Source organism: Ciconia boyciana, chromosome 22, assembly GCF_034638445.1.
Source record: "Ciconia boyciana chromosome 22, ASM3463844v1, whole genome shotgun sequence".
NCBI classification, from domain to species: Eukaryota; Metazoa; Chordata; class Aves; order Ciconiiformes; family Ciconiidae; genus Ciconia; species Ciconia boyciana.
This window is the reverse complement of record NC_132955.1, coordinates 4390105-4415308: the sequence shown is the minus strand read 5'-3', so window position 1 is coordinate 4415308 and position 25204 is coordinate 4390105. Positions and strand designations below refer to the sequence as shown.

The following is a 25204-nucleotide window of genomic DNA, read 5'->3' as shown; positions in this document are numbered from 1 at the left end:
CTAGGAGACAGACACAGATGCTCCAGCTGTGGGAATCGGCCGCAGACACTGAATGTCCCAAAGCGCTGGGTAAGCCCGGGATGAGCCCGTCGCTCCCATCCCTCGCCTGGTGCAAGGAGCTCTCCCGAGAGCGTGGCCGGCAGCACAGTCGGCCGTCCCCAGCACGTGGCTGCGTCCCCTCATCTGGCAGCAACTCGTTAGGGCCAGAGAGGTCAGACAGCTTGGAAACCTCCCAGGGGAAGGGAAAAATGCATTTCCTCCCAGTCTGCTTTGACGAGTAGCAACTCGACTGGTACTAAACCAGATTAGGAGGAGAGTAGGTGAGGAGCTGTTGGCCCAAACTGGAGGAATTAATTGCTAGGAAGTGCTAATTATCTTCTAATCACACACAGCGTAGGGGCCTCCAGGACATGGGATGAACCAGGCCAGGAGACGGCGATGCTCCATGGAATCCAAAGCCTTTTGGCTCTGCCGTGTCCCGCCCTTTGGATGGGATTCGCCTCCGGGGAAAGGGATGTCAGGTTTGTCCGAGATGGCTGGAGGGTCCCACTCGTGGGACTTCATGGCTCCATCACGTCCAGCCGCTGGCACCTCGGTGGGTGGTATCCCCCAGGAGCGGTCTTCAAGGTTCAGGGAGGCTGGGCAATTCCCTCCTCTCCTCTGGGCTGTCGCACTCGCTCCCCGTGGGCAGCCCCCGGCACGCATCCAGCCATGGAGGGCGAGTGAGACTGTTCTCCCAGCGCTGCCTCAATTAAAAAAATAATCCCTGGCTTAAAAAAACCCAACAGCCCAGATGCTGATGTGCTTAATTGGCCCTCCCGGAGGGTTTGCATCCCCAAAGCCCGTCCTGGCACTGGCCTGCAGGTCCTTCCTGCCTTGCTGGGAAACAACGGATTCATTTATTTTCGCAAGAATGGCCAAACAACACGTGGCTGGCTTACATGCGTCCCCCCCACATCGTGCTGTCTTGGGGCCAGATCCTGCTCCCTGCTCGAGGGAGCACTGCCATCGTCTTGGCCTGATTAAAAGCATCGTCTCGCCTGAATTTTGCATGGCAGAGCTGTGTGTCGAGGTCTGACTTGCCTCCCCCTGCGCTGCTCAAATCCCTGGAGAGCTCAAGGAGGAGGTGAGGCTCCCACATCCTCGGGATGCTCACATGGGATGGGCACTGCAGGCATCACCCTTTCTGCACCAGTGCAACCAAATCTTTGCACCATGCCGCGTTGCCACGCCCTGGGCAATGCCAAGAGAGAAGTTGGACCCTTTCAGCCATCAGGGAAAGGATGAGTTTGCTGCTTATCAGATGGGTCTGAGCGCAACCCTTGAGTGCGGGGGCACACAGCCTGCGCCAGTCCCCAAGGCTTCACAGCTAAATCCTGAGCAAAAAAAGCTCAACATACCCAACCTGGGTCCCACCGCACTTCCCGATATTCCCGCCTCCCCTCTCAAAGCTTTCTTGATTGCTCCGGAAATGAGAACTGGCTCTCAGGGCAGGCCAGGCAGGGTGATGCCCCCATGAGCCAGCGCCTAGCTGCTCAGTGGGAATTTTCTCCTCCCAGGTTTCAGGGATTTGGGGCTTTTATTTGGTTCAAGCAAATTGCGATGCTGAATCCCCTCCACGTGCCTCGTCTGACCTGTTACCTCCAGCCAGACCTCCAGGAGGAGGTGAGCAGCTGCCCTATTTTGGTGGTGATGGTTTTTAAGGTGCAAATGGCTTTTAGTGCTGAAGAAAACCTCCCCGAGCAGGAATCTGCAGTGCCCGCGTGGCTCCCGTGGCAGTGGGCCTCCTCGCACAGGAACGCGCAGCCTGATGGCCGTTCGAAGCCGGGAAAACGCTGATTTCCAGCGTTTTCCACATACGCTGCCTTCTTTGCGTGGCTTTTGGGGGGCTGGGCAGCCCTGCCTAGAGGGGAGGTGTAAAAAAAAAAAACAGTTTAAAAAATATTTGAAAGTTTTTAAAAGCCTTTTATATTCAGCTCTTGGATATGGGCTATATCCACATTGGATACTCTGTGATGCTCTTTGCCCCATGCTCCTTGGCAGAGTACCGGGAAGCCGGAGCACTGCACCCCCACGGCTGGAGGGACGAGGCTGCTCCCTGGGCAGGGTGGGTGGAAGGTGCAACGAGCTGTGTCCGACCTCAGCGTCCCCCGTCCACAGGCGAGACAGGAGCTGCCCAGCTCTGTGCTGCGGGGAAGGATGGATGGAGGATTCAGCTGGGTTGGCTCGGCAATGCTGTCCTTGGGATGAAACAACCCCTCCAAACACCCAGAGGGGCAACTCAAAACACGCGGCGGCAGCTGGCAGCAGCCCTTGGCTCCTCTCGCCGGCAGCGGACTCCCACGCTGAGCTCCTGGGCAGGGGAAGGTGCTCGCTCGCAGCGCACCGAGACCCGACGTGGGGCTGGCGGCACCGTGGGCATCTCCCCCGCGCCCTCGGCCTCGCTCCGGGGGCGTGGGGGCCGCCCGGGGTGCGGGGGGATGCTGCGTGGCCCCTGTGCGGGGGGAGCCAGCCCCCCCCGGGGCTTTACAGGCATGCACTGGCCAGGCTGCGCAGCGCTCCCGCCATCCCCCTGCTTCACCCCCAAACCCCGACATCACCCCCAAACCCCACCTTCGCCCCCAAAGCCCCCGCTCCCCACCAGCGCCGCCGAGCCCCGGCGCCCTGCGGCAGGACCGGGAGCCCTCCCCGGGCCCGGGGCGTGGCCGCCCCCTCGGCGGAGCCCCCGGCCGGCCCCGGCCCCAGCCCCAGCCCCAGCCCCAGCCCCAGCCCCCGCCTCCCCGCTCCCCCCGCCGCTTTTTTGGGCTGGGCCCACCGGCGAGGGCAGCGCGGCTCCCGCTGACGCAGTGTCTGAGGCCGGCGCACACGCTTCGGGTTTTTTTTTATTTATTTTTTTAACTTTTCCCCCCCCTTCTCCTCTCCCTCTCTCTTTTCGGTGTCCCTCCTCCTCCTCCTCCTCCTCCTCCTCCTCCTCCGTCTCCCTCCCTCCCCTCCGCCGTCCCCGGCGAGGGAGCAGCGAGGCCCGGAGCGGAGCGGGGCAGCGCCGGGCATGGGGCGCGGCTCGGCGGGACCGCGGCCCCTCCGCGCCCCCCTCTGCTGCCTCCTCGGCCTCCAGCTGGTGCTCGGCGCTGCGCACCCAGGTGGGACCCCTTCCTCCGGCACCCCCCTCTCCTTCCTCCGACCCCCCCCCCCCCCCCCCCCCCGCTTATCCGCGGTTTAATCATGATCGGGGGCGGGGGGCGAGGGATGGAACCAGCGCGGGGGGAGCGGGGGGCGCCCCCGGCCGGGCCCGGTCCCCCCAGCCCGGCTCGGCGGGGCGCTGCCCGGGGAGGGGGCGGCGGGACCCCGGCGGCGGGGAGGGCGGGGGCCGCTTCGCTCCGGCGCGGTTCGCAGCGCTCCGCTTGCTTTCTTCCCGGGATGTTTTATTTGTTTTTATCGCGGTTTGGTTTACTTCATCCTCCTTCGGTCGCGGTTCGTTCCGCCGCCTTTTTGGTTTTTTGTTTGTTTTGGTTTTTTTTTCCTCCTCCAGTTTCGCCGCGTCGTGTTTTCTCCCCGTTCCGCCGCGTTTTCGCTCGCTTTTATTATTTTTAGTTCAACTCCCCGCGCCGTGCGGCCACGCAGCGTCTGCCGAGCCCGGCGGAAACGCTTCCGCGGCGGCGGGGGGGCCCAGGGCGGCTCCGGGCGGGCGGCGCGGGTCGGGGCCGGCCCCACGGCCCCGCTCCGGCCTTTTGTCTGCCCGGGGAGGGCACTTCGCGGAGGGGGAGGTGGGAAGAGCCCGAAGTGTTTTGTTGGAGGTTTCCTCCCTCTCCCATCCTGACACCCCCCCCCCGGCGTGTTAATCCTATAGAAAAGTGCCCCGCGGGATCGGGGCCCGAGTGGGTACTTGCAGATTTCCTTTTTTTTTTTCCCGTAACTTCTCACAATAAAGTCAGCGGGTTGTAGTTTGTTTTTTTTTTTCTTTTTAAACCTTCTGAAGACACCATGTGCCAGGCGCCTGAGGCTCCTCGGGACGGCCCCTGGAATTGCCATTTGAGATACTTTTTACCCCAGGACAGGCTAGCACAGAAGCGAGGAGCTGCTTTTGTTGCTTCTTTGGATTAATTTGGCCCCACTGAGAAAACTTATTAAAAAAAAAGACCGAAATTGGCTACTTTTGCCCGAACAATAACAACCATAAACCTTTGGCCTATTTTATTAGAGTACGTTTAGCAAATCCAAAGCAGATTTGGAAACGGCAGCCTGGGAGGGCACCGTTCCCTTCCTCCCCCCTTGCCCCCCGCTCCCCCCTCTCCCCCCCAGCCCCCGGGCTGAGCGTGGCAAGGGGCTGAGCGTGGCAAGGGGCAGACCCGGGGTTGCCGTCGCGTTGTGGTGCGATGCCAGTGATGCTGGGAGACGGTCCTGTGCCAGGCGAGGGATCCAGCCCGGGAGCGGAGGCACTCGGCCGGGAGAAACTGCTTGTCCAAGAGATGGAGGAAGGAGGAGGCGATGGGGAAGGAGACCCCCGTGCAGGAGAGCAGTGTCAGTGTTTGCTGCTGGTTGGAGACATCTCAGCTGAACCCCCGGCATTCCGCAGCTGAATTCCCATTAAACCTCCCCATAATTTCCTTGAGGGCCATGAATTTATCCTTTTGTGGGTTTTAAGGGGGTTACTTGATTTCAGCAGGGCTTAGCTACCTGTAAGGACCGATTCTGGCTGTTCCACCCTGAAAAACATTGGTGGGATCCAGGTCTGGCGAGTCCCCCTTGCCTGCGCGAGCCCGAGGACAGAGGCACCTCTGTCCCGGCGGTTCGTGGCGGTGCGGCGAGGCGGGAGCGTGGTGGCAGCCGACCCCGTGCCGGGGCAGGGCGAGGAACAAGGCGGCTTTGAGCTGCCTCTAGCCCGCCGTGCTGTGTTGCTCCCGCTGAGCATCCCGCCGGCGAGTGGGTGCAAACACCCTCAATTCTTCCCCCCCCACCCCATCCCCACTTTGCTGCTGCTCTCCCCAGCGTCGCCCCCGGCTCAGACCCGGCACACAAAGCGGGCAGGGGATGGCACCGAAGGAGAAACCACATCCAAGGTCCCCCAGCTCCAGGCTGGCTTTGCAGCTCGGAAGGGATCCTCGCTGCGATTTTGGGATCAGGGTGGGTTAGTCCCAAGCGTCCCTTGAGCGAGTGCTTTTTGCAAGGACACTGTCGGTGGGGGCCTCGAGGGCTGGCCTGGCAGACAGCATTGCTTTCCCTGGGGAGCCGACGCTTCCTCAAGGGGTTTGTGCCAAATCCTCGCCCCCAGAACAGCCGGGAAGCCGGAGTGTGGCTTTTGGCAGGAGGTTTGTGGCTCCTCAGTGGGATATCACTGCCGGCTGCACCATCTCTGCAGCATCACTTGAGCACCCTTGTGCCTGTCTTGGGGAAACTGAGGCAGCAGCTCCCATCCTGCTGTGGCTGCAGGCAGGGTGGGGTCCCCATGTCGGTGTGGGGATATGGCCTTGCCGGTGCTTTGGATCAGCTTCTCCACCCGTCTGGTGCCGTGTGCGGGACCAAGCGGGGCTGCCGTGTCGGCTTTGTGGCAAGGGGAGGGGGCAAAAGAGACCCAGGGGAGAATTTACAGCCTGTAAAACAAACAGAGCAGCCTTTGCATGAAGCTCCCTCCCTGCTTTCCTCTTTGCAATGGAAATAGCTTGTTGCGCAGCAAATGCAGCTCCAAGAAATTATAACTCGATCTTCTTTGGATTATTTGGGAGCAGGAGAGGGGAACAGAGGTGTCGGTTTTGCTGCTAAAAGCACAGCGGCTCCGAGCCTGGCAGGGTGCAGGGGACAGCCGGGGACCTCACTGCCCCGGCACGCTTGCAGCTTCAGCAGCCAGCCAGGCGGGACTGGGACAAGGCAGCGGGGAGAGGGATGGCTGCTTGCGCAAGAATTACAAGAATGAAAAGCAAAAGAGATTTAGCCTTCGGTGCAAAACTATTCCCTTCCCCCAAAGCCACCCAGAGCGGTACGGTGGCCCCAGGAGGTTTCCAACGTGAAGGTGCTGCCCTGGGACACCTTGCCGGCCCACGAGAAGGCGTTTTCAGGCGTGAGGTCCTGCTGATGGTTAAAGCCACGTTGCAGGTTTCTCTCCTTGGCTTTATTTCTGGCTGGGGTTTGCACCTTTCCCTGCGGGGCAGAGGCACGCTCCTGCCTTCCCTCTTCCTTAAATATTGTCCAGGGAAACTTTTTGCCCCGAAATCAAAGCAAATGGCTGCTGAGGTGGTATATTGCTGTCTTTTCCCGCTAATTGTCTTTTCCAGCTGATAAATCTGTAGCGGGAGACTCTGGCTCCGGTACCTTGGTGGGTGCTCGGAGAAGGGCAGCGAAGGGCCGTTGCCTGTGTCGGCAGCTCTGCCGGAGGTCCCGGTGCTGCTCGCCCGTGCATCGCACCCTGCTCGGCTCCATTGCATGCGGCCGATTCTCGGGTGGGAGCGGGAGCACGTGCGGCGGCTGCCCTCGCAGCCTGTCCCACCCCAGTGATTTCCTCAAAGTTTTTTTTTTTTGAGCAATTTGTAAAATTTTCTTCTTCACGTGCGGCTGAGGAGCAGGATTTTAATTAATTTGAACTGTGCCGAGACCGCAGAGCATCGACATTTTTCTCATTCTTAAGATTGCTTGGAGCCCAAAAGAGACCCACACGGATGCTCTTTTTCTTAAAGGACCCATCTTTAATTAATTAAGGATTAGAAAATGATTAGTGGATTGACTTGCAAATTCTTGGGAGTATTTTTCAGCCCTGGAGTGAAGGTTTGGCTGTTTGCAGGGGGCACAGGGTGTTTTTCAAGCATGATGCTCCCTTCATCCCCATCCTGGCAAGAGCTCAGTCGGGCGCTGCACCTCGTGCTGTCACAACAGGGATGTAAATGGGATTTTCGGTGTAAAACAGCGCGTTTCCAGGATGGTGCTGAGACCAGGAATGGGGAGATCGAGCCCTTTCCTCTGCCTGAATCCAGACACCGTGACTTTGGGCTCTGCAGGGAACAGCCTCATTTACCCCCGTCTTGCCCTTGAGTGCTGGGCACGAGGCAAGCAAAGAGCACCCGGTGAGAAAAGCTTCATGTTAAACATAATTTTAGTTTAAAAAAAAAAAGAAGCTGTGGGACACCAGGGGCCTGATCCTTGCTGTGCAGATGTGCTTGGTCTTGGTGAAAAAGGGGGATCCCCGGTCCTGACCCACTGATGGTGCCTCTCGGGGTGTTAATATCAGGAACAGTGCTGAAGAAACAAGGGAGGAAAAATCTCTGGATCTTTTTTTTTTTACTTCTTTTTTGGGGGAGTTTCTTTAGTAGCATTGAAAAATTTGGTAGTTTTCAGCCAACTCTGCTGGAACCGCGTCTATGGGGACACGTGTCGGGGCTGTCCCGCACATCACATCACGCCCCTGGACGTGGCTGCGAATTTGCTGGCCAGGGGGATCTGCGGTGCTGCTGGGCGATGCTTCAGGGCGCGCAAACTGGGGGTGGTCAGAAGAGCCGGCGCCAGAGCAGTCCCCCCGGGACATGGCCGAGGCTGCCACTGCCAGGATTTTGTGGCTGGGTGAGAAAGACGTATGTGGGACAGGACGTTTGCGGGGAGCCCAGCCACTGCGTCCTGGGGGGATCGCCTGGCCGGTGGCAGCCAGGGGACCCCTGTCCTCTGCCACTCCCCACTGTCCTCTCAGTGGGTCCATCGCGCTCCTCTGTCCCCGGCTGGAGCCCGTTAGATGGATGGTGCTGCCTTCCTCTCCCTGCATTCCCTGGGAGTTGGCAAACCTGGGGTTTCCACCTCTGGATGTGTGCAGCCGCTCCAGGGCTGGAGCCTGGAGAGGGTCTGGGGGAAATCAGGAAAATTTACATCCTTCCACCCTTTGCTGGGTACTGGAGGGCGGATGCTGGGGCTCCTGGCTCCCTGTCCCCGCCACGGCTGTGGGCGAGTCACTTGAGCTGCCCACGGGCAAGCATCCCCCGTGGAAAACATTTATTTCTCTGTATCCTGGGCAGGGTGCAGGGAGAATGGACTTTTTAATGTCTGCAGAGAGGCTGAAATGTGGTATGTGGACCCCATCCAAAATCTTTGCAAAGCAGCAGAGTAAGCAGGGTGGTAGGTAGCCTTCATGGTCACGGCCAAGTAAGGAGCTTGTCATACAGTTCCCACCTTATAAACAGCGGCTTCTCTCCGCACTGCTGGGTGAGCCAAGAGGAGTTTCTCGGCTCCAAGTGCAGGTCTTGGTGCTTCACACCCCCAGCCAAGCCATCGGGAGCTTCGCTTTCTTCCCTGTAACAAGAGATCTGCTCCTTATTCCTTGAGGTTTATTTTTAAAAAACAAACCTAATACAACAACCACCCTCTTTCATTCTGGAGCTTGACTTGGAGCACCCAGAACTGCTTCTGGCTGAGTCTGGCCCCAGCTGAGCCCTGGGGATGTGCTGGACCGGGATGAGCCTGCGGGACGTCGGGCAGCATCGCTGTTTTGGTGCAAACCTCTAATTTAGGAGTGTTGGAGGTGGGGGGGTTGGTGTCTGCCTCGGTTCTCAAGCAGATGGGAGCAGTGCTGGTTGCCCCCTTCTGAGCCAGAAGCTCACGGCGTGCTCTGAGGCTGCTGATACTTTCTGCCTTTCGTTCCCTTTTATTTTTTTTTTAATCTGAAGTTCCTCTTTAAGGGGTTGCGTAGAGTTCATCGATGCCCAAAAGCAGCTCGGGGACGAGGTAGAGCAGCAGTGCCCTCCCTGCGGGCTGGGGCTGCTCTCGTACCCCGGGGTCGATGGCAGCAGGGGTGCTCCAGCTCTGCTGTTGGGAGCTCCCATGGGTATCGCTGCTGCTTTTCTTATCACCGCTTCCCTTTCCCTGGCCTCAGAAAGACACACAGGCTCCTTCCTCGAGCCAACATTTGCTCGATGCTCAATGGCCATGCTTTTGCTCTTCTGCATGCCGAGACCTTGGGGATGGCATCAGTCACGCGTGGACTGACTGCTGGAGGTGCGGATGGCAGCAGTGGTAACGCTGGGCTTTGCTGGGGATGTCTTTCCAGGAAGGGGGTTTTGCTCCAGAGGAATATTTCATCCAATAATACAGAATTTAAGATGGAGGTAGGGGCTTTTCTGTGCCCCTGCAGCATCCATCAGCGGAGCCAGCTGAGCACAGTGCTGGGGTGCAGCCCTGGCGTTCTGCACTCCCAGACGTCACCGGAGGGTGAATTTTCGGGCTGAGTCTTTCCCTGTCCCAGCAGTTCCCTGCCCTCCTGCAGGGCTGCGCAAGCTGGGCCCGGTGGAGGCTTGCTCTGTCAGGTGAAACCCTCTGTTCGATGAGCAACACTTTTTGGTTCTTTTTCTATTGTTTTTTATTCCAGGGGGTTCTGCTTCTCTGTTGCTGATCTTTGCCCCGAGCTTGGTGCATCCCCACCTTGTTTATTGTGAATGAGCTGCCACTTCCTGCAGCTTTTCTTTCATTTTCTTTCCATTCTGGGGTTTTGGAGCCACTGCTCGTCCTTGGGCAGCAATAATGGGCTGAAAAGCTGGCGGTTTGGGGCTGCTGTGCCCTGTTTTCTAGTGGGTGAGAGCACATGGAACCAGGAGGTTCAGGCTGAAAGGAGATTTCTTCATGCAGCATGCGAGTGAAGGGTGCGTTTCTTGCTGCAGGATGTTACGGGTAAAACTTTTGCATGGGCTCACAAGTCCGAATGAAGGTGTTCATTAGCAGGCTTGCTTTCCTCACACGGGGGTCTGCAGCCCCCGAGGAGCTCCTGGGTCTCAGAGCCCCGATGGAGCCCAGTTTGCTGCCGTGGCTGGGGCACCACGCTGCGCTTGGAGGATTTGCTGCCTTTGCCAGGTGGTTTGGAGCAAACCACATCCGTGGCTGTGTCTGAGGTGCAGAAACCTTTGAGGAGGGGATCATCCTCAGTGCTCTGTGTATGATCAGCCTCCTGCACGAGGGGCTCGGAGCCGGGTTTTTTGGGACACCCCAAATAAAGGGTGATGCCGAGCGAGAGCACTGGGCAGGGAGCACCTTCGCCAGGGCGGCTGCAGGACAGGGCTGAGCCCCGATGCAGCCCCAGAGCTGCGTGAAGGACTCTGCTGTCAAATGGGTGCCGCGATGAGCCTCGCAGAGGAGCCAAGGGGGTGGCAGGGGATGGGGGCACAGAGCCAGAGCAGCACTGCCATGTTGGGGCCAGCGTTCGCTTTCGGCTGCAGTCGGATGAAATTGTGGCGAGAGCCCTGGAGCTTCTCCAGCCCAGGATAACTGGGACTGGGGTCCAGCTGTAGCTTCAGTCCTCTCTTAAATTTGCTCCCTGCATTTGTTGCTGGTGATGGGAGGGTGACAAATGCAATGGAGCAGCGGTGCTCTGGGTGTCCTGGTGTGGGTGGCTGGGCTGGGTCGTGCCCAGGGGCAGGATGGTGCTGAGGATGCCCGTCCACGCCGTGCCGTAGTGCTTTCTATGCCTACTGGCACCGATGGCCACCTCTGTCCCCTGGAGCCTCCCCATCCTCTGTTGCCTCTCTCATCCGGTGCTGCCCACGTTCCCCAAAATTGTAGGCTGGAAATCTTTCCTTATTTGCTGTGGGGTGGTGAAGCTGTTGTGGGAAGGGTTGAGCTGAGTTCCCTTCAATTCATACTTTCTGCTGGCTAAAAACCTGCTTTTTTAATTAAAAAAAAAGAGAATCTAGAGCCGGGGGTGGGGTGTAAAACTCCCTTGAGGACTGCCCCAAAGGGTCCCAGCTTCTCCATCTCTGCAGCGTTCAGCCGTGGTGCCAAGACAGGTTTCTCCCAGTGTGCCGGAGCGCGAGCGTCCCCGTATTTCCCACGTGGGAGAGGAGAGCGTTTCTGCGGGCAGAGCCGGTGTCTCACTCGCGGCCCCCAGCTCCCCGCCGCCCCCCCCATCACGCTGCCTCATAGCACTGGCTGGTTTCCACACCGATACCAGTAAGCCAGAGGCGGCATCCAGGTGTCTGCGTGGCTGGGACAAGACAGCATCCCTGCTGAAAGAGTGGATTTTCGCTGTGCTTTCACAGTTCCTCCACAGAGGAGGAGGAGGAGCGGGACACGATGGAGCAGAGGTGCTCTGAGCTGGCCCCTCTCGAAGGATGTAGGGTGCAGGAGGGAGAGGCACGGGGTGCGCAGGGTGCCTGCCCCAGTGCTCATAAGATCCAGCCCTGGTTTAATTTTGGTGATTCCAGGCAGAGCATCCAGCAGTTGCATTTTCCAGTGCTCTTCATCCCGTGCCAGCGGACAGCTCTTCTTTGGGAAGATCTGCCGGTGTTTGCTGTGGTTGGGTTTCCATAGCCGGAGGGTGGTTGGGAAGCTCTGCCAGTGGGGTTTCAGGTCCGCAGGTGGGTGCAAAAACCTGCGGATCATCTCTGAAAGGAGTCACCCGTAGCTGTGCCAGGGTGGGTGGAAGGGCAGTGCGGAGGGCAGTGCAGGAGAGCGGGCCCTGGAAGGGACAGGGACATTCCCGGTGCCGCTGGGATGCCTCTGGAGCTGCTTCCTGTGAGGGTTGGGTTTGCTCTGCAGGATACCAGGTTGGGAGAAGGGATTTGTCGATACAAACTTGCCCCATCCTGCCCAGCTCCGCATCCATCTTGTTCATTGGCAGCCAGGTGGGAGCAGGGAGAGTTCACTGGGGTGCTTGGGTTTGGTGCTGAGCATCGTTGGTGGAGCTGGAGGCAGCCGCAGCCGGGCTGGTGCTCTGCGGCATGACCCCTGCAGCCACGTTTCAGAGGTTTCTCTGCAAGCGGTGGCTGGGAGATGGTCAGGAAGAGCCCGGCTTTGGCAGAAGCAAGCGGCACCACGCAAAAAAAAGACTGGCTGTTCCCTGGGGAGCTGATTCCTCCGTAGGCGTCGAAGCCCATCAGGCTCGGCCGTGGCGGGAGCTGGGGTCAGGAAGGCTGAAAGCTCCTTTCAGTGCATCAGGTGCCTGTCCAAGCGCCGCTGCCGGTGCCATGGACACCAACGGGGGTCAAGTCAGCCCCAAATTCCCTAGAAATAAGTGAAAGAAAAGTGTATTTTGGGTGAAGCACAGCATGTGCCTTTGCTGACATGTGTTGAGCTCATGCTTGTTGTCCCCCCCAGCTCCAGCCTTGCTGGCAGCGGCTCCCTGCCATCCGTGCACAGCGGTTTTTGCCAGGGGAGAAGATGGAAGCACTGGGAGGTGCAAGGGCTGAGCGGGTGCTAAAGCTTTCCTGTTCCTCCGGGACTCAGCAGGGACTGGGGAGGGCCCATTTGGTGCGCTCTTCTGCCTGCTTTGAGCAAAGGGGCCGTGGGCTGAGCTGCCCGCGGGGTGCGGGGGCAGCCCAAAACCCTTAGCCTATAATTTCCTACCTCCAGCTCTTCTCTTTTTAGAGTAAAATTATATTTTGTGCTTTTCCAGCCCCGGAGCTGCCCCCTTCAGTCTGGACAGCTTCCTCTGAGCACCGTGCCGCTGCGTGGCTGCCGTCGAGCATTGCCCTTGTGTGATGCTGCACGGCCCCGATGCGGCGCTGAGCACCCTGACACCGACGCCTGGGGCTGGCCCCAGGACTTTTCCAACGCGCTATTAATTTTTTCACAAAGCCGGGTTTAGCACATTAGCGGAGAAGGGTGTCCCATTGCTGACCCCTGGTGCTCGCGGCCACGGTGGTGCTCGCCACAGAACAGCTTTTTCTATTCCGAGTACCAAAGTGCCGGTGTTTGGCTCCTTGCGGCACAGCCTCTGACCCAGGGAGGCCTCATCCTGCCCGAGCGCTGGTACTTGGGTCCAGCGGGTTGTGGCACTGATGCTGCATCACCCCAGAAGAGCTTAAGGACCCCATCGCCGGTGCTGGTGGTGGGTTGCAGCACCCCTCGCTGCCTGTGGGAAGGAGAGAGCGATGGGCTGGGTGATGCCATGGATGGTGCTGGCACGGTGAGATGGGTGTTTGGGGGGGACACAAGCTGGTCTCCTGATGTCCAGGTCAGGATCAAGCCAGCTCCAGCTGGGGAAACACCAGCACCGGTTTAAGGGACCTGAGCTTCAGCCAGCCAGAATTGGCCCCGTCTGAATTTTTGCTTATTTTCTCACTTGCCGTAATTTGAAAAATATTTTCCGAGAAATTAAATGTTTCTTCTTCCAGTTGTTGCTTTTTTGTCTTCCACGTGCACAGAGTCTGCTCCCTGGAGATTGTCACGTGAACGGGCTTCACTTTTGTTTCTTTGAGGTCATCGCTGATGTCATCTAAGCTGGGGAACGGGCCTTTTGCATCATTTATTTTCTGGAGCTGGGTCGATGCTGAGGCTCTGAAATGAAATGGGGGTGTCTTTCTTCCTCCATTTCTTTTTTCCTTTCAGAGACAAGTCAGGAACGTTCACTGAGCCAAGATGTATGTTGCTCGAATGTGCCGGAGCCGCCTGTAACAACATAGCTGGGGCAGGGTGAGGTTGCAGGGGAATAGGAAATGAAAACCTTTTCAGCCCAAAAAATTCATACAATGGCAAAAAACCAAAGCAAACCAAACCTAAATATAGCAAGGCCTGTGAGTTCGCTTTGCCTTCTGGTGAATGCTTGCGGTGGAAGAAAAATGGGTCGCTTTTAAAACAAAAAAACCCCCACAGAAGTCATCCTGTTGAAGTGCTGCTTTGGGCAGCTTTTTGCTGGGGTGTTGGGGCAAGAAGCGGCTGTGCGGAGCCCGGGGGCAGCTTTTTAGCTTAGAAACATGCCTTTGAAGAAAAAAGTATCTTTTCAAAATGACACGTCAGCTGGAGCAATGTGTCCCAGTGTAATGTCCTGAGTTTACTGGTTTATACAGGTTTTGAGATGGATTCACGTGCTGGGGTGGCCCTTGGTGATGCTGGGGGTCGGGGAATTGCCGTGGGGATGCAGGGTCGGGTCATCGCAGCGGGCAGGACCATGGGACGTGCATCGAGCCGGGGTTGAGATCAGCCTTTCTCCCCTCCGCAGCTGCTCTAATGCTTTATCTGCTGGTAGCGATTCCCCTCTCTCTGCTCCCGCCTCCCAACGCCTGGGCTGGGATTTCGGAGGGTCCCGACGTGACGTTTCGTATTTGATGGGGCTGGGGCCGTGCCAGCGGGAGCCGCAGCTGCCTGCATGCGTTTTCCATCACGCCCTGTTCACGCGATAGGAGACCTTCCCCCGAAGTTCTTGTTTGCTCTGCAGTTTTTTTCCACAGGTCCCCAAATACACATAAAAATGACGGATGCGCTCTCTATTTCCCTGCTCTGTTTCTCTCCACCCGGAGCAGATGGCTGGTGCCGAAGCCATTGGCGTGGGCTCCTCCGGCGCGGGGCTCGTTGCAATGCCTCGGGATGCTGCAAGCCGGGTGCTGCCGATGGGAGCTCAATTTTGAATGGCTCTGATGATGCTGCTGGAGCGGGCGAGCTCTTTGCACCGGCTCCAGTGCCCAAAAGCTGCTTGCTGGTGCTTCACGGGGATGCCACACTTGGTGCAAACGCCCATGTCACCCTGCCCAGAGCCCATCACCCCAGGGACAGGCACTGGGGCAAACCCCAGGGTTATTTCTGCACGGAAGTGGTGGTCTGCGGCGTGCCGGGTGCTGTGCACAGGGATGCACCCCGAAACTTGCTGTGCATGAAAAGGGAGCCAGGATGCTCTGGCAGGGCTGGGGGCGATGTGTGGCATGATGCCAAATCTCCAGCGATGCTTTAACCCTTTCCCCCTGTTTTTTCTACAGACTCCAAAGTCTTCCTCATCTACAACACAGGCGCGCAGGGCTGCCTGGAGACGAAGGACTCGCTGGTGAGACTCGCCAAGGGCTGCAACGCCAGCGCCCCGGCCCAGCAGTGGAAATGGGTCTCGCGAAATCGCCTCTTCAACGTGGGGTCCATGCAGTGCCTGGGAGTGTCGTGGCACGGGGCCAATACCACGGCGGGGCTGCACCCCTTGGCCACCTACGAGTGCGACCGTGAGTCCGTCAACATGCGCTGGAGCTGCCGTGGCCTTGGGGAGCAGCTCTCGCAGCATCTTGGCGCTCGCCCGGGCAATTCCTCCCTGGACAGGGGGGACCAGGCACGTGGCTCGCAGTGGAGGACGTACGGCACTGAGGAGGATCTGTGCTCCGTGCCGTATTCAGGTAAAGCCTCGCTGGGCGTTAGTGTTATCCCGTAACCCAAACCAGCCCTGAAACGTGAGCTGAGGCTGCGGTGCTGCAGCAGTCGGGTCCTGCCTGGGGAGCTCGGTCCCAGCTCGCTGGGGCTGCAAAACCAGGCAGGACTGGGGCGATGGGGATCAGCCCCGGGGAGCAGGCACCCCTGTACTGAGCCAACCTGCACCCCTCCCCCAGGCCTCCCTGCAGCCCCCCATAGACGCAGCCTCAAGCAAGGGCTCCTCTTTCCCCGCAGAGATTTACACTATCCAGGGCAACTCGCACGGGAAGCCGTGCACCATCCCCTTCAAGTACGACAACCAGTGGTTTCACGAGTGCACCAGCACGGGGCGGGAGGACGGCCATCTCTGGTGTGCCACCACCCAGGACTACGGCAAGGACGAGCGATGGGGCTTCTGCCCCGTAAAGAGTAAGTGGGGGGGATGCGTCCCACAGGGAAAGCAGAAGCCCCATGTTCATCCCTCCTGCGGGCTTTCCTGCCTCTCCCCTTCCCTCCTGGCTCGTCCCTCCTCCCACGAGCAGCCTGTGATGCCAGAGCACGCCCACTGGCTTCTCGTTACCTGGCTTTTGGGGGTTATTGGGGGTTTTTGGAGCTGTGGATGGGGCTGCATTGGGTGCTCACCGTGCTCATCCCCGCAGGCAACGACTGCGAGACCTTTTGGGACAAGGACCACCTCACCAACAGCTGCTACCAGTTCAACTTCCAGTCGACGCTGTCGTGGCGGGAGGCTTGGAATAGCTGCGAGCAGCAAGGAGCCAACCTGCTCAGCATCACTGAGATCCACGAGCAGACCTATATCAATGGTGAGACGATGGCATCCTGGCTGTGCACCCGTCCTCCTCACCCGGGGCAGAGCTGGTGGCACCGTGGCCATCGCCGGTGCCAGGTTGCTCTGCCTGCCCTGGGCCGTTGGTTTGGGGATGGTGACAGGCTGGGGGTTGAGCTGGGGCTGGGGGAGCTGATCCTGCCCCGCTGGCTGCGTCGGTCCCAGGGCTGCTGACGGGGTACAGCTCGACGCTCTGGATTGGGCTCAACGACCTGGACATCAACGGAGGCTGGCAGTGGTCGGACAACTCGCCCCTCAAGTACCTCAACTGGGAGAGCGGTGAGCCGGAGCGGATACGGTGGTGATGCAGAGGCTGGGGAATAGTCTGTGACCACTGGAGATGGCCCCATGGCAGGGGAGGTGGCCCGGGCTCCTGTGGGGCGTCCCTTCGCTGCCTGGGGATGGAGAGCCCTGTGGGGCTGTGGAGCAGCCTGGGACATCCATGGAGCTGGAGGGGGGACACAGGGTGCTGGAGGGGGACTTGTCCCTCTGCAAACCCTCAGCAGCCCTGTGGATAACCTGGGCTGAGCACCCTTGTTTGGAGGGTCGTTGCATCCCAGCTCGGTGCTGGAGTGTGGCTGAGGAGTGGTGCCCAACTGCAGGCGCCCGTCTCTAACCCTGGGGTGCTCAGGTGGCAGAAGGACCCGCTGCGAGGGCTGCCCTGGCCGTGCTTGGTCCTGTCACCCAGAGGCACTCGTGGGGACAGTGATACCCCAGGAGGGGGTTTGGGGACAGGCAAGAACAGTTCAGGTCTGGTACCGTGTTCCCCCCAGCTGCCATCCAGCACTTGTAGGTAAAATAGCGATGCTGCAGGTCCTTGTGCATCGAGGCACAATAAATAATCGTGGGCGTGCGGGGTCACGTCTTCATCATGCAAAACAACAAAATAAATAGGTCTTTACTGGTGTTGGAGCAGGGAGAGCTGCACCCTGCCAGCGCTGGCCCTCGCGTGGTGCCCTGCCCGTGTGGACAGCGTTGGCGGCTCTGCCCCAGCCCTGCCAGCTCCTCAGCAGCATGTCCCCCCCTCACCCTGCTTTCCAGACCAGCCCGACAACCCCAGCGAGGAGAACTGCGGGGTGATCCGCACCGAGTCAGCCGGGCAGTGGCAGAACCGCGATTGCGGCATCGCCCTCCCCTACGTCTGCAAGAAGAAGCCCAACGCCACCGCTGACCCCTTCCTGACGGGTGAGCGGGGGGATGAGTAGCACCGGGAATGGGTAGCCCCGTATCCCAGCCAGGCGTGCTCCCGGCACGGCACGGTCAGGGGATGCTGTCCAAGTGCCGGAGCAGCCCATGGAGATGCCCATGGTGTCCCAGCTTGCTCGTGCCCTGGATGTGCAGAGCAGTGGTTGAGCTCCCCAGGGTTGCCTGGATTTGGAAAAAGTCCTCCCCAAGGAGCATCCCGCAAGAAGCACTTGGTGCAGTTACAGGTTGGGCGGTAGGGGAGGAATCGAGAGCAGCGGGAGGTCCCCCGTGGTCCCCAGGGAATGGGGTGCTCTCTGCTCTGCCCTGCCATTGCTCCTCTGCGAACAAAAGGGATTTTGTTTTGTCCCCAGAAGCTCTAAAGCCACTGCTGCCCGCATCTTGCCATTGCGTGTTACATTTTGGCTGTAGCTTTCCCACAGTTGCTTTGGCTTGGTCTCCTGAGTGCCCTGTGGGACTGCGGTCCCCTCCCCGTGGTCCCCTCCCTGCCCAGGAGAGGGTTGGAGAGGACAGGAGCCCTCAGGCTGCCTTGTGTCCTGCCAGACTCGTGGTCGGAGGTGAAGGTGGACTGCGAGCCCAGCTGGCAGCCCTTCCAGTCCAACTGCTACCGTCTGGTGGGAGAGAAGAAGAGCTGGCAGGAGGCGAAGAAGACCTGCCTGCGGAGTGGGGGAGACCTGGTCAGCATCCACACCCTCTCTGAGCTGGAGTTCGTCACCAAGCAGATCAAGCAAGGTAAGAGGGAGCCTGCTGTGCCAGCAGCACCCTTCCTGTCCAGTTCTGGGGGCCACGGAAAGGTCAGTTCTGTGTGATGGAGGCTGCGAAGTTGAATTCATTTGTGGCTGTGAAGGGAGTGGAGACCCCAGGCTGGGAGGTGATGTGTTGCTTGGAGGAGCTCATGCCCTGGGCGCATTCTCCATCCAGCAAACGTAAAAGCTGTTCCCAGAGCCTGCAGTGCTGAGGAAGAAAATACGCAGCTGCAGCTGGGAATGACACTAGTCCCAGTTGGTAGAAAAAGATGGGGAAAAAAAGTCCTGCTGGGCTTGCTGGAGGAGGCTGCACCTCTTACTGCTAGATCTGCCCAGGACACGAGTGTCCTCCACAGCAGGTCAAGTGAAGGGGGAACTCCGGCCTCTGGCATCCCAGGCTTCTCTTTCCAGTTCTGGCTTCACCCAGGTGTAATTGGGTTGACGTTTCCCGTGTCAGGATGTGTCGGAGCTGGGATGGTACTTGGGAAGTTTCAGCCCGAGCGATCACGCGGTGGTACAGGGGAGCACCTGTGCCGCCATCCTCCAGACCCCGCTTGTGCCACCCCTCCTTAGGATCGCCCGTGGCTCGGGTTTTGCTGTTCCCATAAGAGTGCAGCCCCTCCGGCCAAATTACGCGCTCCCGCAGCCCGACCGTGCTCAGCAGAGCAAGAGCCTGGCAGCAAAAGCCACCGCGGGGACGTCGGGGACCCATACTTCAGCAGGGACCGGGGAGGGATGGGGGGCTGAAGGGAGTGAATGCTGAGGGAGGCAGGAGCCTTAGGAGAGTGGAGGAAGGAGCGGGACGTGCCGGCACCCCCAGGCTGGGAGCAGACTGGGGTGGAATGGGAGGGAATGGTTGAAAACCATTGGCTCACTGGACCTGAGCCTCTGGGTCCAGACTTTTAGCATTCTGCTGCTGCCAGCACCTCTCTGAAAACGGCTGGGAAATGTCCCTGTGTTTTCCCCTCCGTGGGTCCGTCCTTGCGGGCAGGAGCTGCCCTGCCCTGCCCTCTCCTGCCTGCTGGCACCTCTGGGGTTAGAGCCTGAGCCCTGCAGCGGGGTTTTGGCAGGGGCTTTGCAGAGACACGGTCCCATCACGGGGGCTCGTGTCACTGGGGGGGTTTCTGCAAGGTTTCAGCCAGGCAGAGGGAATTTCACCCCCCCGACCCTCCTGTCTTGGCAGATGTGGAGGAGCTCTGGATTGGCCTAAATGACCTCAAGCTGCAGATGAACTTTGAGTGGTCGGATGGGACACCCGTGAGGTTCACCTACTGGCACCCCTTCGAGCCCAACAACTTCCGCGACAGCCTGGAAGACTGCGTGACCATCTGGGGACCGGTGAGAGCCCGGGGCGGGGGCTCCATTCTGCACCTCTGCAGAGCGCGCTGCAGCAGCCTTGCGGCCAGGGAAGGGATGCCTCGGGGAGCATCTCTGGCTGGGGTTGAACGCGTCTCATCCCAGCTGTAGGGGTGGGAGGGATCCAGCACGGCGTCCTCGGGGATCTGATGTAGGGAAGGAAAGTCTGTGGACCCAGCGTGGGGGTGGATGGGCTGGGGAATTCCTTGGGCTGTCGGCTGGGCTCAATCCTGCTCTTCTCCACCCTGTGCAGGAAGGGAGGTGGAATGACAGCCCGTGCAACCAGACCCTGCCGTCCATCTGCAAAAAGCCCGGTTGGGTGAGCCAGGAGAAGGAGGAGGATGACCATGGGTGCCGAAAGGTGAGGGGGACCTGGGGCGGGAGGTGGCTCTGGCTGCGCCTCGGCTCTGCCTGATGCTCGGGGCTTCAGGGTCGCAGGGGACCTCTCCCCAAAACCATTGCAGGGAGCCCCGGTGAGCAGCACCCGGAGCTGCAGGTCTGTGCCCGGGGGCTGCTGGCATGACAGAGGCTGCTGAGCCCTCGCTTCTGTGGTTGCATGAGGCTGCGGGAAGAAATCGGGACAAAAGGCACGTCTCCATCGTCCAAGATCCTCCCCCTTGGGCTGGCTTGGTTGCCGGCAGGGATGTTCTTTTTTTTTTTTTCCCTTGCCTCTCTCTGTGCCAAAACCCAGCAGCAAAGCTGCTTCGTGCGGGAGCCCAGCGGGACGGAGGCAGCTGCCGGCCCCACGATGGCAGGCTGTGTTCTCTGGGCTGGATGTGGCCATTCTGGGGACACAGCCACCAACCTGGCGGGTTCTCACCCAGACCATGCTCTGCCTCAGTTTCCTCAGTTGTCGAGCAGGGCTGAGGCTGCCCTGTTCCCACGCTTGCTGGGAAATGGCTTTTGTGCCTCTTTGCAAGTCTTCGAGCGGCGAGCCTGGCATCGCCGCTGCTCTTGAACGTCTCCCAGCGTTTCAGAGCAAGCCAGCGCGCGCTCGCGCTCAGACTAGCAAGCAGCCCCTGCGGGCCGGCTCCCAGAGGTGCTGCTGGGCTGTGCAGGCGGCTCCTCCCAGGTCTTTGCCCGCTCGCAGCGGAGACAAACCCCAGCAGCCGCTTGGCTCTGCGTGAGCTCAGGGGGAGAGCGGCAGCCGGGCGAGCTGGCACGCCGGGCCAGGTTCGGGGCGCTGCCAGCCAGAGCTGGAGGAGCCCCGGTGTCGGCGGGTGCTGGGGACGAGGCGCTCAGTGGCAATGTGCCACCGCCACCCATCTGCTTGTCCCTGCAGCAGTCCTGAGGACTAATAGGATGTCCCCATACAGATTTAACTCCCTCCTGCCACTCCAGCCACAGTCTTACCCTGGCCCTGGGTGCCCAGCAGAGAGATGCACCCGCTGGGAAACAAACTGGGAGTGATAAATGAACCAAGGAAAGACCTTTTCCTGTCCTTCCTGCCCCTCCTCGTCCTCAACGGGGCCATTTGCCACCCAGATGCAGAGGCTGATGGAGAGGAGACAGCATCTTGCTTGGAGGATCAGTCCCGGTCCTCTCCAGCCACCGTGCTGTTTTTTCTTGGTGGCTTTGCTGCTTTTTCTTCCCCTTTCCAAACCCCCTTTATGATTGGAATAGCCTTAAAGGAAGCGATGGGAGATGGAGGTTTGGGCGATGGGGAAGGCGGAGCCGGAGGGGGATGCGGGGGCATGCCGGAATCGGGAGCTGGAGGCGGCAGTTGGGGTTGATGATCCCATCCTGGCTCCTTTTCGGATCACTGGGGCTTGCTGTGGTGCTCAGTGCATGGAAGAACACCCGTGTAGTTTCAGTAATGCTGGGGCCCAGGGCTGGGTGGGGACCCTTCTGGGGCCATCCGGCCCCCTTTGGGGACATTGGGGACCTGCACTGTCCCATGCCAGGCCCCTTTCCTGGCCGCTCAGGGGTATCCATGGTTTTCCCGGTGGGACGCAGCCAGTGGGTCCATACCTGGGTTTGCTAACTTTGGGGAAAGGCTGCAGGAGCAGGAACTTGGAGAAAAAAATGGGATTTGGGGTCATTTTCCTCTTGGTCTCCCAAAGCTGCTCTCCTGCTTCTCTCCACCGTGCTGATGATGCTGCAGATGGCACATGTCCCCCACTGTCCCTCTGATGCCCCGGTGAAACCCCAGTGATGCTTCCTACCCTGCCAGGAGGGTCCCTGAGCCGGGGGCCACTTGCCTCCCTGGCTGATCCCCTTCACCCTTCCCACCCCAGCTTGCTGTCCCATCACGTGCGTGTCCCCTCTCGCAGATGAGCCCCCATGTCCCTCCCCGTGCCGCCGCTGCCAGCCCTGGGGCCGCCCTGCTCCCTGCTCTGGCAGAAGACAGGCACTATTGTGTCTCCAGCCCCGGAGAGGCTCCAACATCAACAAGGCAGGGGATTAAAGCAGGCTGCGGTGGGACTCGCTCTGGATTCGGCCCCGCGGCGTATAGAGGAGGATTGTGTTCCCCTCCCTGCGCCCCGGCCGGGGCTGGACGTTGGCAGGGAGAGCCATTTCCCTGGCTTTGAAGCTGCCTGGGTGTTTGTTTTCCTTGCAGCCATGTCCTCTGGGGCCGGGGGCTTGTTAGAGCTCAAAGCTGAGCGGGGTCAAGCCAGGGCGGCCGGGGGCAGGAGACCTCCCAGGAGAAGGTGGAGGTGGTGGCGGGGGTTGTGGGACGTTGCTCTCGCACCCCCCGTTCTTCTGGGAAGGGCTGGGGCGAGCGGTGACGTCCCCTGTCGCCCGTCCCCAGGGCTGGAAGTGGCACAGCCCCTCCTGCTTCTGGCTGGGTGAGGACCGCGTCCCCTACAGCGACGCCCGCAAGATGTGCTCCGACTACGGCTCCACGCTGGTCACCATCACCAACAGGTCAGTGCCGTGCCGATGGTGGTGGATTGGCCCCAAAACGAGCCCCCAAGGAGGGGTGTGACCCGTCAGCTGGGCTTGGCACGTGAGGGCTGGAGCGTCGCGGGCTGCTTGGCATCTCGGCTCCCAGCATCGCCCGCTCTCGCCGCCTCTCCAGGTTCGAGCAGGCCTACGTCAGCAGCCTCATCTACGGCTGGGACGGGGAGTATTTTTGGACAGCACTGCAGGACATCAACGAGACGGGTGCTTTCCGCTGGCTGAGCGGTGACGAGGTTATGTACACCCACTGGAACCGCGACCAGCCCGGTAAGGGGGCGGCTGCGGGTGGGATGGGGACGTCCCCTCCACGTGTGGCGGGTGCTGGCTCTGCCGCCTGGCACGGTCCGACCCTAAGGCTGGCATCCTCCCTGCTCCCGTGAGCGTTCCAGGTTACAACAAGGGCGGCTGCGTGGCCCTGGCCACCGGCAGCTCCATGGGGCTGTGGGAGGTGAAGAACTGCAGCACCTTCAAGGCCAAGTACATCTGCCGGCAGAACCTGGGCACGCCGGTCAACCCCGAGCTGCCCGGTCCCTACCCCACACCCAGCCTCGCTGCCACCTGCCCCCCGGGATGGAGCTCCGACTCCAAGCTCCGTCACTGTTACAAGGTAAAAGCGGTGCTGAGGGCCCTGCCCTGGCCATTGCGGGGGTGCTCGTGTCTCCCCACTGGTGCAGGGGGGTGAAGGAGCGTGTTTTGGTGCTTGCAAAGGGCAGCCTGGACCCCGCGAGCCTGGTTCGGGCTGCGTGGTGGCAGCGTGTCCCGGGATGCTGCTGCCTGCGGGGTGGGGACGATGCTCTGCTTCTGTCCCGGTGCTGAGCCCCCTCCGCTGCCGGTTCCTCCCTCCCCAGGTGTTCAACTTCGAGAAACTGCAAGAGAAGAAGACGTGGATCGCAGCGCAGGAGTTTTGCCGGGAGCTGGGCGCCCAGCTGCTCAGCCTGGGCAGCTACGAGGAGGAGCACTTTGTCGCCAACACCCTCAACAAGATTTTTGGGTGAGAGGCTGGCTGCGCCCATGCATGTCGCGCTGCCCGAGTGTGCTTGGCACGAGCCCACACCCCTCCCCGAGCTCTGGCACACTTGGGTGGGTGGACGGGGCATGGACGTGGCTCTCTGAGCACGAACTTGTGTGCAGAAGGTGCATCAGTCGGTGTGGCTACACCGAAGAGGGGGTGCAGGAGACGTGCAGGAAATTCAGTGTAATTTGGGGATGGAGCTTGGATTTAAAACTCCTTCAGCCCTGAGCCGGCGTGCCTGTTATCCAGGCTCCTGCCTTTGGGTGTTGTGGGGACAGCGGGCTTTGAAAACAAACAAAAAAAGGCCAGATTATAAATATATATTTGTATATAAATATAAAAAGCTCTGGTTTGGAGGGGGGTCGTGTTCTCACCCTTACCCCTGGCTCCCCGCAGGGAGTCGGAGCCAGAGCTCCACGAGCAGCACTGGTTCTGGATCGGCCTGAACCGGCGGGACCCCGCGGGGGACAGGAGCTGGAGGTGGAGCGATGGGCTGGGGGTGAGTCCGGGGGGGTTTCGGCAAGATGACTCCGGTTGGCATTTGGGGTGTAGGGGGGGCAAATCCGGTGCTGGTGGAAATGCCCAACACCGCCCATCTCTCTCGACCCCCAGTTTTTCTACCACAACTTTGACCGCAGTAACTACGATGACGATGACATCCGGACCTGTGCGGTGCTGGACCTGGCCTCCCTGCAGTGGATGCCGATGCAGTGCGAAGCCCAGCTGGACTGGATCTGCAAACTGCCCAAAGGTACCTGGCGAAGAGGCCCCCAAACCCTGCAGCTTTGAATCACCTGGCAGAGGATGGGCTGCGGGATGGTGGAGAGGGTGCAGGGGGACCCTCTGTCACCTCCCTTCCAAAGGCTGCACTTTTATGGGAGGATGAGCTGGGATTCAGCTCATGGGAGGATTTTATGGGAGGATTCAGGGGCTGGGAGAGGGGCTGTCCATCCTCGGGGGACTGGGAGGGCATCTCGCCCTTGGAGCCCAGGGGCGGTTTGCAGGCAAGCGTCAGCGGGAGCATCCCAGCCCCACATCCCCCTGCCAGCCTCTCCTTGCCCTTTCGCCAGGTGCTGACGTGAAGGAGCCGGAGATCACGACGCAAGGTGCGTTGGCCACAGCCATGTGTCTGTCTGGTGTAGACCGTCCTCCCCGGGCGTCTGCCACCCCGTCGCATGCGCGAGCAAGGCACAGTCCCTGCGGGGCATCCCTGCAGTGTTATGCGGAGGAGGACAGGTCCTGCGTAGGGTCATAGGAGGGAGGGGAGCCCAGGCATCCTGCTGCCCCTTGCTGCACAACATGGCTGCAGGGGTTGCCTGCAGGGACTGGGCAGGATCAGGCCCCTCAGCTGCAGGAGAAGGGCAAAAGCAAAGCAGCCCAACCCATGGGAGTCCAAGGGACAGGGTGGCGGGCGCTGGGTGGCTGTGGCAGGGGGTGGCTCAGCCACGGCGTGACACTGGTCCCTGCCTGCAGGCAGCAAAGAGTGGGTGAAGTACCAGGAGGCTGAGTACAAGTTCTTTGAGCACCACTCGACGTGGGTGCAGGCGCAGCGCATCTGCAGCTGGTTCCAGGCGGAGCTGGCGTCGGTGCATGGCGAGGCCGAGCTGCGTTTCCTGGGCCAGAACCTGAAGAAGGTACCAGGGGGACGGGGACCTTCCCGGGTGCTGACAGGCTCCGCTGCCTCCCCGGGCTGCTCCCTCTCCGGCTTCTTTCATTCTTTGCTGGAGGGACGTTACTTGGGGACAGCCGGGCTCTGCTGGGGTCACGATGGGGCTTGTGCGGTGGCAGCAGGTCCCGGTGCCTGGGTGCGGGTTTGGGGCTCAGCAAGGTGATGTTTTTTCCACGGTGCAAGCAGCAGGGAGGCTTCCCGGTCCCTGTGCCCGGGGTAGCCGTGGTTGTCCCCAAGGACACCCAGTCCCTGCAGGGCACTGACATGGGCTCTCCGGGCATGCAGTTCTCCAGGGGCCAGGAGCAGCACTGGTGGATCGGGCTGCACACCTACGAGAACGACGGGAGGTTCAAGTAAGTTGGAGAGTGAGCCAGCGCGTCCCTGCACGTCCCCCTTCCACTGTCCCCAGCTCT

At 60.2% G+C, this 25204-nt stretch overlaps 1 protein-coding gene across 2 annotated transcripts in view; it reads left to right on the top strand.

The window, feature by feature from the left end:
* Positions 1–2960: 2960 nt before the first annotated feature.
* MRC2 (mannose receptor C-type 2) overlaps positions 2961–25204 on the top strand; it is a 29982-nt gene continuing 7738 nt past the window's right edge. The window contains exons 1-18 of one of the 2 annotated variants that reach the window (XM_072885526.1): positions 2961–3140; positions 14643–15041; positions 15310–15483; positions 15714–15878; positions 16067–16180; positions 16943–17086; positions 17648–17836; positions 19034–19188; positions 19460–19567; positions 21959–22074; positions 22229–22377; positions 22500–22717; positions 22959–23101; positions 23519–23621; positions 23735–23873; positions 24193–24228; positions 24596–24756; positions 25077–25144. In XM_072885526.1, coding sequence (XP_072741627.1) covers positions 3050–3140; positions 14643–15041; positions 15310–15483; positions 15714–15878; positions 16067–16180; positions 16943–17086; positions 17648–17836; positions 19034–19188; positions 19460–19567; positions 21959–22074; positions 22229–22377; positions 22500–22717; positions 22959–23101; positions 23519–23621; positions 23735–23873; positions 24193–24228; positions 24596–24756; positions 25077–25144 — 2672 coding nt within the window. In that variant the 5' untranslated portion in view covers positions 2961–3049. The remainder of the gene's footprint in view (positions 3141–14642; positions 15042–15309; positions 15484–15713; positions 15879–16066; positions 16181–16942; positions 17087–17647; positions 17837–19033; positions 19189–19459; positions 19568–21958; positions 22075–22228; positions 22378–22499; positions 22718–22958; positions 23102–23518; positions 23622–23734; positions 23874–24192; positions 24229–24595; positions 24757–25076; positions 25145–25204) is intronic. The other variant, XM_072885525.1, reaches the window with a different exon arrangement.